General features: G+C 35.2%; 1 protein-coding gene across 1 annotated transcript in view; it reads right to left on the bottom strand.

The window, feature by feature from the left end:
- Nucleotides 1-14,186, bottom strand: part of PTPRD (protein tyrosine phosphatase receptor type D) — a 368,121-nt gene that overhangs the window by 217,018 nt on the left and 136,917 nt on the right. The window contains exons 3-4 of the mRNA XM_059874048.1: nucleotides 11,306-11,451; nucleotides 6,977-7,118 (exon numbers count right to left, since the gene is read on the bottom strand). Coding sequence (XP_059730031.1) covers nucleotides 6,977-7,118; nucleotides 11,306-11,451 — 288 coding nt within the window. The remainder of the gene's footprint in view (nucleotides 1-6,976; nucleotides 7,119-11,305; nucleotides 11,452-14,186) is intronic.

The following is a 14,186-nucleotide window of genomic DNA, read 5'->3' as shown; positions in this document are numbered from 1 at the left end:
TGAGAATTAGAAGTAAGTAAAATAGACCTTTGCAAAGACATTATAGGTGGTAACTGGCAGCAGGAAAACTTTCTCCATGTAAGTTGATCTAGCAAATACAACTGAACAATCAATCATCTTAAAAGAATATGCAGGATGATATAGAGATTAATTATATTTCATCTGTAAAATTGTAGGGAAAAAGTTAGGAGAGATTTCTCAAAAAAATCTGGTATCTATACATACCTTCTTATTACATCTTTAAAGATCTTACATCAGCCTACTCTTGATTTTCCAAAGTAACTGATCTCTGAAAGTTTTGACTACAGAAATTTACAATGATAACTAAGAAATCTGGGACTGCTGTTTCACTAATTTTCGAAAATGACATTTCTACATCTTGAAAAAAGCTTTCTCATGTGTGGTTTTAAATTAATTACTGTAGTGGGTTATTTATAACATATTGTTGTGCAAGAGAAGGGAAAATTTGTAAAATTCAAACTTTGGAAAAAAAGAAACCAAAATATTCCCTGATTGAAAAAAATGTATTTGATATATTTTGCATTCAGAAACAGGAGTGGAAATATTTTAAAAAGCATTAACGATAAAAAACACTATGTGAGGCACTTGCCAGAAACTTCTTGCAATACTTACAGGAGTTATTCAATGATTTTCATATATATTAAATTATTACAACATAGTTTTTTAAGAACTACAGAAAAGTCAACAGTAACACCTCTTAAATCAGCACACTCGAGTGCATATACCTAAAAACTGAACTCAACACCCTGAATCATGTATTTACAGTGATGTATGTTTACTTATTGTTTCAGAATTTATAAGGCTCAGTACTTTCTAAACCACTTCCATGTCCATGCTTGCAATTAACAGAACTGAAATATAAAGTATCTTTGAACTCAGCTATGGAATATGAGATGTGTATTTCATTACTCTTTTGTATTCTTTTCTGGCTACTAGTTAAATGTCATCACTTTTTCTTTATAAAGATCAGTAAATTATTAAGTATTTAAAATTTTACTGCATGGAAGGTTAATATTTATTTGCCAAACGTAATATTTGCATACCCAAAGAAAATACTTCAAATTAGTTTATAACATTACAGACAAATATTTCTAAGTCTGTACTATTTCATAAGCCATTCCAAGAAATCTGCATGCTCTTGTATTGGCTGGGTTGTACTAGGTTGTGTTGGCCACCTCTCCTTTTGTTTCACTATTTCACAAAATCCTATTGTGTGATTTTCAAGCAGCGGTGTTTAGTTTCTTAATCCTCCCTGCACAGCTACCCAGGAGAGGCTTTACAACATAAACTGTAAAGTAGCATTTTCTCAGCAGGAAGAACATCCCTCTTCAAAAAGAGGCTTAATAAAAATAGGACTGTAATGAACATGCTAGCTCTGGTCACAAAGTGCTACACACATAGCATGACCACTGAAAGTTCAGGAAATTTTGTGGAATGATACTCCTCTGGCTCTTCAAAAGTCTTATCATGCAATATATGATTGAGATAAATGTTTTTCCAGTGTATTAAGCTCATGCACAGGTATTTTCTCAGTTCCCTTATTTCTCTTCATTCCACTTTCAAAAGCCTGTCCTACTAGCAACCACCTGACATTAATCACTGTGACTGTACAGCAAACAGTTTCATATAAACACTGGTGTACATAATTTATACAGTTCCAGCTGGAAAACAGAAAATTTCTCCTACTGTGAAGCTAATATCCAGAATATGTACAGTCCTTCCTCCCATTTGTCTAGAAATGAGAGATGTCCCACTGCACATTTTCTAACACTACAGCCCTGCCACTCCATTTGTCTAATTTCTGTGCCCTCTAAGATAGCTGTCCCAGATGACAGGTTACTTCATAATAGCTCCTTCTCATTTCAGTACTACCAGGTAGATTGAAAATACAGAAATGAGCTTCTATTATCACTGAATCTATTGCTAGCAGCAGAAACAAAAGCTGTAATACCTTGCATTTATCATCTCTGATTTGGATTGTTTGGGGGTCTTTTTTGTTTGGTTGGTTGCTTTTGTCTAGATTTGGCGTTGTTTTCTGTTCTAATGTAAAAATGTTGTGCACTTCTGAGAGCCTCATAAAACTCTCTCACAATTGCTTCAATATCTGTGGGTTTCAATGGACAGGGACACATTATACAGTAAATATTTCACTATTTTTCGAAATTTAAGTTTATGCAGCAGTGAATGTTTGACATTGAATCGATCGGTTTCTAATAATATAAAAAGGAACAACCACCCTAGACACTTTCCACAGAAATTTTACTTCTTTCAGGCTTATATACTGCCTGTGGCACACCAATGCAGTGTATCAGTACTTTTGTAATGCAGAGTATTAACATAATCAACAAGAGTAAGAGAAAATTGTGCCTTCTGCATAAATGCCCTGTTGCAGTATCTCTCTTTACTTTCCAGACAACAAGAAAAATAGAGCAAACAGGAGCAACATTAGAATATAGATGTATTGTGCTCTACATTTTTACTTAAAACCTGCACGCTTCCGTGCTTTACTCATATACCTAGCAGTTGAAGCTAAGGCTTCTTCATGCCCTCAGGGTCTTGACAAACTTTATAAAGAGGTAACCACAAAAATATTTTTAAAAATGAAAACCGGGATTCCTGAAAATTAACTAAATAGAATTGCTGCTGGTTTCTTTACTAGAAGAAAGCACCTAATTCCTTCTTCCTGAACAATTTATAGACTTATATATGACACTAGAACTCTTGTTCTACAACTAGGGAAAAATGCTTGATATCCACCATTTGCAAGACCTAAAAACAGATTTAGGTGGCTTTAACGTAACAAATGGACAGCAAAAGGAAAGCTATTTCATCTCTGATGTCTGGGGAGTAGGAAGATCCTACACCTTGTTGCTTTTTATTGCTTATACATAGATCACAATACAGGTAGGGTTGAAAGGCACTGCAGTGGTATCATCTGGTCTAACCTTCCAGCTCAAACATAGTCAGCTGAGCTCACATCGAGCACAGGATTGCATCCAGACAGTTCCTGAATATCCCCAGTGAGGGACAGTCCACAACCTCTCTGGGCATTCTGCTGCAGTACACAGTTACCTCCACACTAAAGCAGTTCTTAATATTCAGATGGACCTTCCTGTGCATCAGTTTTTCTTCCTGATGCCTCTTGTCCTTTTGCTTGGCGCAAATGAGAAGAGCCTGGTCCATAATCTTTGCACTTACTTACAGACATTGGTAAGATCCCCTCTCAGCTGTCTCTTCTCCAGGTTAAACATCATCATTTCCTTAAGTGTTTCCTCCCAAAAGAGATGCTCAAGTCCCCTCATTACCTTTGTAGACCTTTGCTGGACTTGCTCCAGGAGTTCCATGTCTCTCTTTTACTGAGGAGTCCAGAAGTGGACACAGAACTCCCGATGTGGCCTCACCAGGGCTGAGAAGGGGGAGGATCACCTCCCTCAACCTGCTGGCAATGCTCCTTCTAATGCTCCCCAGGACAACACTGACATTCCTGGCTAGAAAGGCATGTGTATTAAGCATCAATAAATAAATAAAAGAATCAAAACCACTCTTATGGCTCTCAGCACAAACTTTCAAAACAAAAACCTCCAAAATAAATTGTATTGACTCTTCTTGCCGGCCTGTCTCAAATAGTCAACTTTCAGACTTCTCTTTTCAAGCCTTGTTTCCCTTCAAATTCAACATTTTCATAAGGGTGAATCTGTCATGGAAAGCAGCCAACTTCTTTATATACAGAAAACCAAAAGCAGTTTCCAGTTTTCTCAGACATTCATTCTTGTTCCAGACTCTCACAATATTCAGCCTAACAAGTGCAAGTTTAGCCTGGAATGTTCCCTGATTTACTCTAGTAACAGAAAAAAGGACCCAATATTTTGTTTCTGGTAAGGCCTTGAAATGTTATCAACTGTAGATGCCTTTTCTGCCCTTCTTCCTTCTCACACTGTAAATTTCTAAGACCTAGAAGCTAAAAATTTATTTACATTCGTAGTTCTTTAAGACCCAAATACTAAGAATTGGTCAATTTGTTAGGAACCTAAAAAAACATGGTAGCAGCATCTGTAATGCATGGAACTAGTTACTCCATACGGCCACAGAGAAAAACTGACAAATTTAGCTGTAAAGACACAGACGTATCAGAAAAAATGTTGCTGTTCTGTGCTGCATAAATTATCTGCAGTAGTCAAAGCTGGGATTTGTGAAAGACCAATCAAGCAAAATGAATGTAGGTAGACACTTCTGCTCCTGGAATTGCCCTGCTTTTACTGACATTCTATATTAGGGTTACAATACTTGTAGGCTGAATTGTGAGTAAAATCTGACTTCCACCTCTGGGTGACATCTTGCAAGAGGCACAAATGACAAGCTGGGTCGCTGGCAGAACCATTGCAGAACAATTAAAAGAACATATGAAAGTTATATAGACATCTTCTCCCTATATAACCCAGAGTCGCAAACATACCACAGGGATGAATAAAGCATAAGCAACCACAGCTCCAACCCACTCTACTCTGTCTTGTGTTTCATTAAATCTAGTTAATTCCTGTTGACATCTATAGTATATATTTATTCCTACAGCAGCTATGCGAGGCAGAGGCACTTCTTCCCAAAAAGGCATCATCAATGGAGTGTTTGTCCAAAACAACAGCTTTCTACTGTTGCAGACTGTACAAAGTTAAGATTTGTGTAAGTTTGCAAAGTAGAGGCTTTACAATAATAGAATTATCTTCCAGGCTAATGCCCTTAGCACTGAATTATGCCGTGTCTTGGGAAGTAATACAGCAAACCATTGTATTTTTAGCAATTCAAATTTTAACCCCATCAAAACTTCTTAGTAATGCCCTTTTTCTCTGCAGGCTCCTTGCTTTCTATGACATTACCCCTTTATCTAAATCCACAGTCACAGTATGTTCATGAGTTCTCGTATGTTCCCAGTTTCAGATTAAATCCATAAATCTACTCCTAGGGCAAATATATTTCCGCAGTTGCAAAAGCCATATGTATTATGGTTGGATAAAATTCTCAATCTTTATATTTCAGTGGTTTTAATTAAAAAAAATAATTTTAATTTAAATTTATTTGAATTTTAACTTCATAACCAATAAGATTTTTTCATTAGTCATTTGCATATGCATATCATTATTTATTGCTTTTAAAACAGGATGCAATACTAGTGTTGTCGGAAGTAGGCACTGAGCCACTATTACTGCGCTTACTGTCAAGCAAAAAATAGGCAGCAAAGCTACATATTTGTTACAAAAAATTATTAATAATCAATAGGACTCATAAAGAAACAGACCACATTGTACAGTCAGTCCAGATGCCCCTCTATCTTTTGCAACTGTTGTGGTTCTTGGTAGAGAGATAAGAGGACTGTTGCTTCTCTACAAAAGCCAAAATGAGAACTCCAGTTTACAGCATTCTCTTTCAAAACACATGCATACTCATTTCATGACCAGCAGTCTTGTACACACATTACAAGAAACTATTATTTCCACCTGAATAGAAATAATATTATTTCCACCTGAGTTTTCATACTGTTTTTGCTTTTCCTTGCTTCTCTTCCCAATCCTCCTTTAGTATGTAAAATTTCTAATGGAATATAAAATGTCATTTTATGTTCATTTTCAACAATGTGGAAACTGTACATAAAAAGTCCCCCTATCAGTTAATAAAGGAAAAACCTTATCTAAGGGAGTTAAGAACAGGTCCATGGTGCTGTTAAAACATCAATCTATGAATTCTCCTGTTTTCATTGGCTTTATTGGGAAGAATTTTCACAAGATATTATAAGGAACAAACACGGCATTAGAGGTAAGAATTTTAAATACTGAAAAGGTTTGCTTACATCAGACTTCCTCTAAGGAAAAAAAGTATGTCTTTAGGGTTAATTTTTGATATATATGCACATAGTGTTGCTAGCTGTCTCCAACTCAAATGTCAGAAATGTCTGAAACGATTAAAATAGCAAATAAAATTATAGAAACTTTTTTTTCTAGAAGAAATTGAATTTTGGGGAATAACACGAAAAAAGAAATCTTCCTTGGGATAGAGGATCAGGAAAAAAACATACTGTAATTACAAATTCCACAAATTTTCCTACAAATTCTGTAAAGCTGCTTAATTATCTTCAATTCCTATAAACAGGCACCTAGTAATTTTGCAAACCTTGTAATGCCATGTAATATCAAAATATAAGACAGTAATTTTCAGCCGTAAAGCCAGCCCTGCAAACTGAAGAGTGTGATATTTCATGAAGTAACTCCAAATACAGTGTCTATTCATTTCCAGATGACAAAACAAAATGTTCAGGTAATTTGACTATCAGTATTTTCTACCCTGAGTATTATCTAGACAGCAGGCTTGGCAGTACATTACTATCCTCACCCCTGACAGAGTTGAAAAAACTGAATACTATTTTCAAAAACTTCTTATTGAAGTAATACAGTTCAGGTGACATATATCTGAAGTGGAAGAAGCCTCCACCTTTTTTATGACTGCTTGTGGGAGAAATTCTGCAGCAGCTTAACCTCATCTAAAAACTGTTCACGCAACTTTTCAAGGTCACTGTTAATTGAGCAAATTTCTGTGTAAATGCTGATTGAACAAAGCTAAGGTACCCAGGCAGCACTAAAATGTGAATCAAGTGCATTCATAAAGTGGTTTGCTTGAGTAGTAACTGATAACCTGTTGTGTGTGGCACTCCTGTTTCACTTATTTCTTCTTTTCTTCAGTCTATTCTGTCATTCCCTACATTCTCACATTACCATTTTATGGTCAAAAGTCACAAACACAGCAGCTGAGTTTTTTTTTTAAAGTTTATAATGATCAGCATTGGGACTATAGCGAGGTCCATCTGTAAAGAACTTTGTATTTACCACTGCCAGAGAGGATCCTCTGCTTTGCAACAATGCAGTATACTAAGCTCTATGAAGTGAATTAGTCATGTTTAGAAAGAACTTACCGCGTAAAACAGTGAGTCTCGTGGACACACTTATTTCGCCAACACTGTTGGAAGCCACACATTCATAAATAGCTTCATCTCGGGGTGTGCGCAGTGGCTGTATTCTGAGAACTGATCCAGATCCATCATCAAACTCTATTACCTATAAAAGGAAACAAAAGCTGTCACAGATGTTGTTACAAATACCTATCCCTCAGTTAATCTGTTCGTGAACTGGGGCCTGTTGGTATTCCAGTCACCAAAGGCAGGTTCGTTTCTCAAATTTATGTAGCAAGACAAATTCCAGCCATATGGGAAAATGTTTAAGTGGCAATACTTGGAACATACATTGCTTGTCAGTGAGTACTCAGTGGCCACTTTAATATAGTTTCAAGAAATACAGGACAAAAAACAAATGAACATACAAACAAAAAAAAAAAAAACAAAAAAAAAACCCAAAAAAAACCCAAAAAAAAACAAGAAACAAAACCAAAAACAAACAAAAAAAACCAAGCCAGCAAACAAGGGCTCCAAGAAAAAAGTCTGTGACTTAATGCTCTCTTATTCTGAAGTTCACCACCAATGCTTCTCAATTCTCTTAGCTAAAGAACTTCACCTTAAAATGACAGTTACATTCATTTTAATTGCTGCCAGCTATATTCCCTCTCTACTCACAGAGGGCAGCTCACTCACTCATTTGGCTCCAAAGTTAATAACTGTATGCAATTTCTGAACCAAACAGGATGACTCGGTTTAGCTTTGTATTTAACCCACAAAATAAGTAAATTTATCTAAAAAGTGATCATTTAGGAGGCTAAATAATACAGCAAAACTTCTAAGACATAGTTTTAAAATTGCAATATTCACACAAAAAGTAATAACATTTATATGAGAAAATTCACTGAACAGATCTTATTTCCTTCTTGATCTGAAGTCAGAATCACATCAAATATTGGTGAGTACTGCAACGCTCTGTAGGTCCTGGAAAAACCTTCTTAATAGTTAAGTAATAGCAGTAATCTCTTTAATCTACTTTTTAAAAAAGAAATTTAAAAAATAACTGAGACATACCAGTACCTCCGTAAGATAAATGGTACTTATAAACAAAGGACAGTCACAATTTTTTGTTTTGTTTTTCTCTACAAAATAATTAGTATCTGTCCATAATCTATATATATATGCACAAAGTGATTTACAGATATGTCTATCTGCACATCTGCTTGTGTCCTTCTGTCTCATTTTCACACAAGCAACCTACGAGATCACTGTACATGTTGACAAAAGAGAGCTATAAAGTCCGGGCTTAGAGATGATGGTAAACATGCCCTTCATCTCACTATTCCCATTGGAGGAATCGCTCAGTTTCCACTTAGCACTGGGAGAGGTGCAAGTAAGATAAGAACCCTGGGGTAATTTGGTACTGAATTTGTTTGATAGTTCACTGGATGTATTTTTCTTGTTCCTCCAGTAAAGCCATCTTAAACCAATCTAGATCAGATAAAATATCCACCTGATCCACAATTAAAGGAATAACTAGAATTCTCAAAAATTGAAATTTACAAGGGAAAAAAAATTCAAAATCTTTAGGCAGTCAGACTAAAAATTTATAGATATAAAATGAGAGCACAGGATCCAAATACTCACAGACATACTTAAAATAGAGTAATTGCTATCGTTTAAACCTGAATGCTGAGTAAATATATCTGGATAGACACTGAAAATAATTGCAGCAGATTGGATTTGGCAAATATTCCAGAGATAAAGTTTCAAGTCTGGTGTCTCCAAAATATGTATCATAAAGGGGATTTATTTTTCGTGCAATGAGTTCTCCCCTTTCCTGCATACCACAGCTAGTTAATTCCTAACTCTTCCCCATCTACTGGAGGAGATTCTATTTTTTTATGACAGAGATTTTTTAATAAAAGCATTTTTGCACACAAGGTAGAATGATGTAATTTTCAACTTTTATTTTTCCCTTTTCTGTTTTTTTTTTTTTTTAAGTGCCTCTGAGAAGGACTTCTCAGCAAATTAAAGCAGATTTCTGTAATTCCAATATTTGAATTAATTTGCAGGAAGAGGAGGAAAAAAGGATCCTAATTCAGAGTCTATATCTGTAATATAAATAAGAGCTGAAAGATTACTAGAGAAGACCCTCGAGGTCTTACTGTATATTTTAATTTCAGAAGTACTGCCAAGCTTTCAATGCTATTGTCAATAAGTTGGGAGAATTAGCTGGTAAGAACAAAATTTCAATGACAATGGTCTTCAAATATATAAACAGTCAAGAGAGAAGAAATAAACTATTTGCTTCCCAACTGCTACATACATCAAGTTCCAGCAGGAGTTCTGGTTTCACGTGGGGCACAGGTAATCATGACAAGTTTCATTAAACCCTGAAGGAGACTGTCCAAATTTGTTGAATTATAATGAAGTAACACCCAGCATCCCTGGGAAAGCATGTGGATAAGATGGACCACTAGAATCCTTTCCAGCTATATTTACTATATGAAGACAGGTGTTCAGGTAAAACATTTTGATGTCTGTCATCATTAAGTAACTCAGAGAAATATACAAAATATTAATGTGAAAGAAAACAAAATAAATATTCTCTTATTGGTTCAGCTGAAAATTTCAAGACATATCTTGTTTGCCAAACGTTTCATATGTATTTTTTTAATATAATTTCTACTGTTGTTCTTTTCTTATTTACAGATTCTATGGCATGAATTAACAGCCTAACTTCAAACACCAAGAAAAGCTGTTTAAAATAATGATTTGGTATGCACACTTTGTAACTGCTCTGCTCAGCAGACATGATAAAAATTATAAAACGCTTGGCAAATGTCATCTATTTGTTCGAAATACACTTCATCTTACTTAGCGATACTGTTTGTTCAACAGTCCACTAAAGGCATTTTTAAAACATTTTAAGATGTTTTTTATAGTTGCATGCAAATAATTTTTATGGAAGTAAAACTACTTTATGTTTGCTTATTCTCCCTAAAAATAGGTACACAGATCCCTAAAAAGCAATCTATTAAGGAAATACACCATGACATACTGCAGAATAACACACAGTAAACGTAGACATGCACCATCTTTTTCTGTTTAGAATTCACTTTGAGTGAAAGTTCCATGAACAGAAGAGGACAAATTGTGTAAAATTTATGATAAAACTACTATGTTAATCCCTCTAGCCAGTTACAGCTCTGCATATCCTCTGCAAAGTGCAAGCAATTTCTGGCATTAGGAGGTAGCATTTAAGTTAATGATTTTGTTTTTGATGTTGTAGTAAATACACAAGCCGGAAATTATAATGGTTAATGAACGAATTCGAATGTCTTTAGATATTTATTGAACCAAAAATCAAGAAAATAAATTTGGATTACAGAAGAAATGCAGCTCTTCTATAAGAATCAAACCTGAAAGCCACAAAAAATAATCTTCACAAACGCTAAGAAAAATTAATATAGAGGACTTTAATATTCAGTCAGTTGTTAATAATTGTATGCTAGATAATTTTCTCATATAATGCATGTCACAAACATTTTGTATACAAATCATTAATCTTTGAACAGTTGTTTTGAAGCAAACAGAATTCTCATATCTAACACTGAAAATATTTAAGAGACAATTGCACACTCTTAGTGCCAGTTTTGATATCTCTTCTAAAAGCTTTCCCCCATTTTCTGAGTTTTTACTTCATGTTGAAGGTCAATCCATATTTGACATTAATTATTCTTGCCTCTACAAGAGGGAATAGTACTTGTTTTCTTATCTCCCCTAAATAATCAGAATCCTTTGAGCTGATTATTTTCACTGTTTCTTTTAACTGAAGATTGTGGTTCTTCCAAGCCTTTTCCTATTTTATCGTTAAGAAAAAAATCAAAAGCAAGCAAGTTTTACTTTTCCTCTTCAGCAGCAGGAACTACAGTGCCCCCTTTCATCTCCTTCATCAAAAGGGGTAAGGAATTGTGGCAGCAGAAGCAGTCAAACACTAAGCCTGCTCAATGCACCTTGTCAGAAAAGAAGGTGGTTTGGAGACAGCAGTCACTGCTCAACTCATGTCCCCACCAGCTCTTCATGAGCCAGGAAACTGAACAGAGGCACCACAGAGCTCCTCAGTTCAACCAAGCTAGCTTAGAAAACAGGAGTAGCAGTTTTCTCTTTAATGGTTCCACGCACAACCACGTTTCCAAAATAAAAACTTCATTTGAGTATTCCCACCAAATCATCCCCGATAGACAATTCAATTCTGCTAAATCACTGTTAATAAAGCACACATAGTGGGATCAAAAACAAAGTTGGAATAAAATGTTTTTCAGAGGAACAGAACAATGGACCTAATACCTCAAATCTCTGATTGCTGACTTTCTTTCCTTTTTTGTTCCAGACAATTTTAGGTCTTGGATCTCCTGTGGCTTGACAGATGAATGAGGCAACTCCTCCTGAAACCCCTGTCTGGTCAACAGGAGTTCTTGTAAACTTTGGTGGTGCTGAAACAAAAACAAAAAAAAAAAAATTAACCATATTAATCCAAGCAGTAAACATAAATTTTAAAAAAGTCACATCAAGATTTAAAAATTAAAAAAAAAAAGAAATGCTTTGTTTCTCCAGTGATATCATTCACCTGCATGAGAAAGCATTATTTTAAGAAACCTAAAAGGTCAGGAAAGTACTTACAGATTTTACTAGTGAAATTTATATTAAAACCGAAATGTGATGGCATCGGAATAGCAAGATCACACATTATTTTTTATCACCATTATAAATAAAAAATCCAATTTGACTTCTGTTTCAAAATGAGCTCATCAATCAACTGGAATAATATCACGATTAGCTACTTGATGCTGCGATCACAGGGTGTCATGAAAACAGGAAGCTCACCTTTGAGACATTAAAATCAGTGACATTTAGGAGAAAGCACTTGTAATTTTGCATGGTGGAGGTAAATTATTATGTATTAAGAGTCCAGGAAAAAAGGACTGTATCAGAAGAGAGATTTATGCTCCGCTAATTTTCCTGGCAAAAATGTACCTAAACCAAAAGGCAAGAGCACATCTCAGCAAAACTGTGTACCACTACTGCCATGGTGAAATTATGAAAGAACTTCTCTGATGTCAAAAATTGCCAAAACCTTAGCAAATAAAACACACTTGAAGTGAAAATACTAGAGATCCTTTCCTAAGCCACAGGCCTTATGTCTGAACCACAAAAAAGGCAAAAATATATTCTGATGAAGAGCATCTGGGTTTCAACAAAACTGCTCTCTTTGAACTCTTTTTGTTTTAACTCAGCACTGTGATATGTAAAGGGACTTGACTGAATCTATATACTGACATTCTGTGACACAAGTTATAATCACGGGCTACCAAGTGAAAAATGATATGCTGCCATGCTCCTTTAGCTTTTTTTTTACATTCTGTGAATTCACTGTTAGAACTCAAACCACAGAAAGAGAAACACTTCACAACAAAGTCCAAGAGCACACAGTAACTCCGTATAGTAGCTTAGACGCAGCAAATAGCACATATAGCAATAAATTAAATTAAAAATCTTTCACCAAACTTAACTGCTCTAAGGAGTACAACCAGTTTTCCAGCAATTTCTAATGCAGAACTGTCCAAAATCTGGTGAAGGACTACACGACTATAGCTGCTACAACTCCTTGCAAAAACTGCGTACTGGCTTCTGCAGAGCATTACTACCTACATTGCGGAGTTGCAGACCTAGGGCTGAACACTTAACACAGCTACAGCTACCTGAACAACAGTATTTTTTGCCATCCTGTGTGAATTTTTGTTGTTTTCACAACAATTAGTGAAACTGTTGTTTATTAATTACCTAGCATTAGAGGTATAGCATTAGACACAGAAAACAAGGGCAGTTGTACATAATGATGCAATTGTCAACTTTTAAACATTTTTCAAGGAAAACAAGTTTTAAGCCTGTATATAAAATCCACTTTCTTGTATGATATGACTAATACTATCTACATCAATAAAAAAGCTTCACAGGCCAGTATAGAATGGAATTGGGGTGATCTTTGCTTTTCATTTAGACCATAACTTAGCCAAAAAAAATAAGGTACGTATCTGTCTGGTCAGAGCTTCTTTTTACATAAGTAAGACATTTCTAGAAAAAAAATTGCCACGACTCTCCTCCAACATGTAATATTGGAAGTAAGTCAGTTATTTTTCATGTCTCATATGATATCAGAAAAGATAAACTATACTTTAGAGCATAAATAAATTTATAAATTTAACTGCCGCGGAGACAGGTAAGTACTATGCAATCCCTCTTTTTACTACTCTACCAAAACGTTAATCTTGTTACATATAAAGCAACTATCATCAGTGTAAGGGTATGTGAAATCATAACCCAGCAGGAGCAAAATGAAAAGTAGTGTTTGTTGCCTTTATCTTTATAAAGGTTGTTAATTAAGGTTTGACACAAATTATCTCCACAATTAATGTTGTCAGTTTCTTGACATTGATTGTGACCTAAGAGGCTAGGCACTCTGATAGCAAACACAATTAAACTGCACACACAGTTGTGCTTATTAACATGAGGGCAATTTTGATTGAGAACTGACAACTATTTTCGATCTCCCTTAACAACCGCAGCGCATAGTTCAAGAAAAACTCTCCACAACACAGTCCATTAAGCACAGCAACAATCTATATGGAAACCTTCCACTGCAATTAAATCTGCCAAAAAAATAAGATGTAATATGTTACCAGCTATGATACCAGAGTCTTTCAGCACTTTTGGAACTCTCCTTGGTAACATCAATAAATGCAGTTAAAATAACAGAACTGTAATTAAAATAAAATAAGTGAAATTCACTTAAAATCAGCATCTCATGTTTCTGCACTTAAATTTTCTTAAGGGCATCATAAAATCTGCTGCAGTATTACCATTTAAATGCAAGCTAAAAAAAAAAAAAATCAGAGTGGGAGATACCCGTAACTTGGACTTCTGAAGAGTAGCACAAGCTTTGTCATTCAAGAGCTGAGGGCTCCCACCATCTCTTTCTTGGTGTGCACTTCTTGCTGGGACTCGAGAAGCCAAAGTGACAACTATGAAACTACTGCAAATGGCACTCTTAATATACGACGGAAAACTGAATTTATTGCAGCTCACCTTAAATACACTGAGCTTGCATTTATTTGTTATAATCCCATAGAAATTAGGCTGCTGCTTCAATGAACAGTCAAGCTGTGCCCTC

Source organism: Haemorhous mexicanus, chromosome Z (assembly GCF_027477595.1).
Source record: "Haemorhous mexicanus isolate bHaeMex1 chromosome Z, bHaeMex1.pri, whole genome shotgun sequence".
In the NCBI taxonomy this organism is placed as follows: Eukaryota; Metazoa; Chordata; class Aves; order Passeriformes; family Fringillidae; genus Haemorhous; species Haemorhous mexicanus.
Note: the sequence above shows the minus strand (reverse complement) of the source record. Positions and strands in the feature narration are given on the sequence as shown.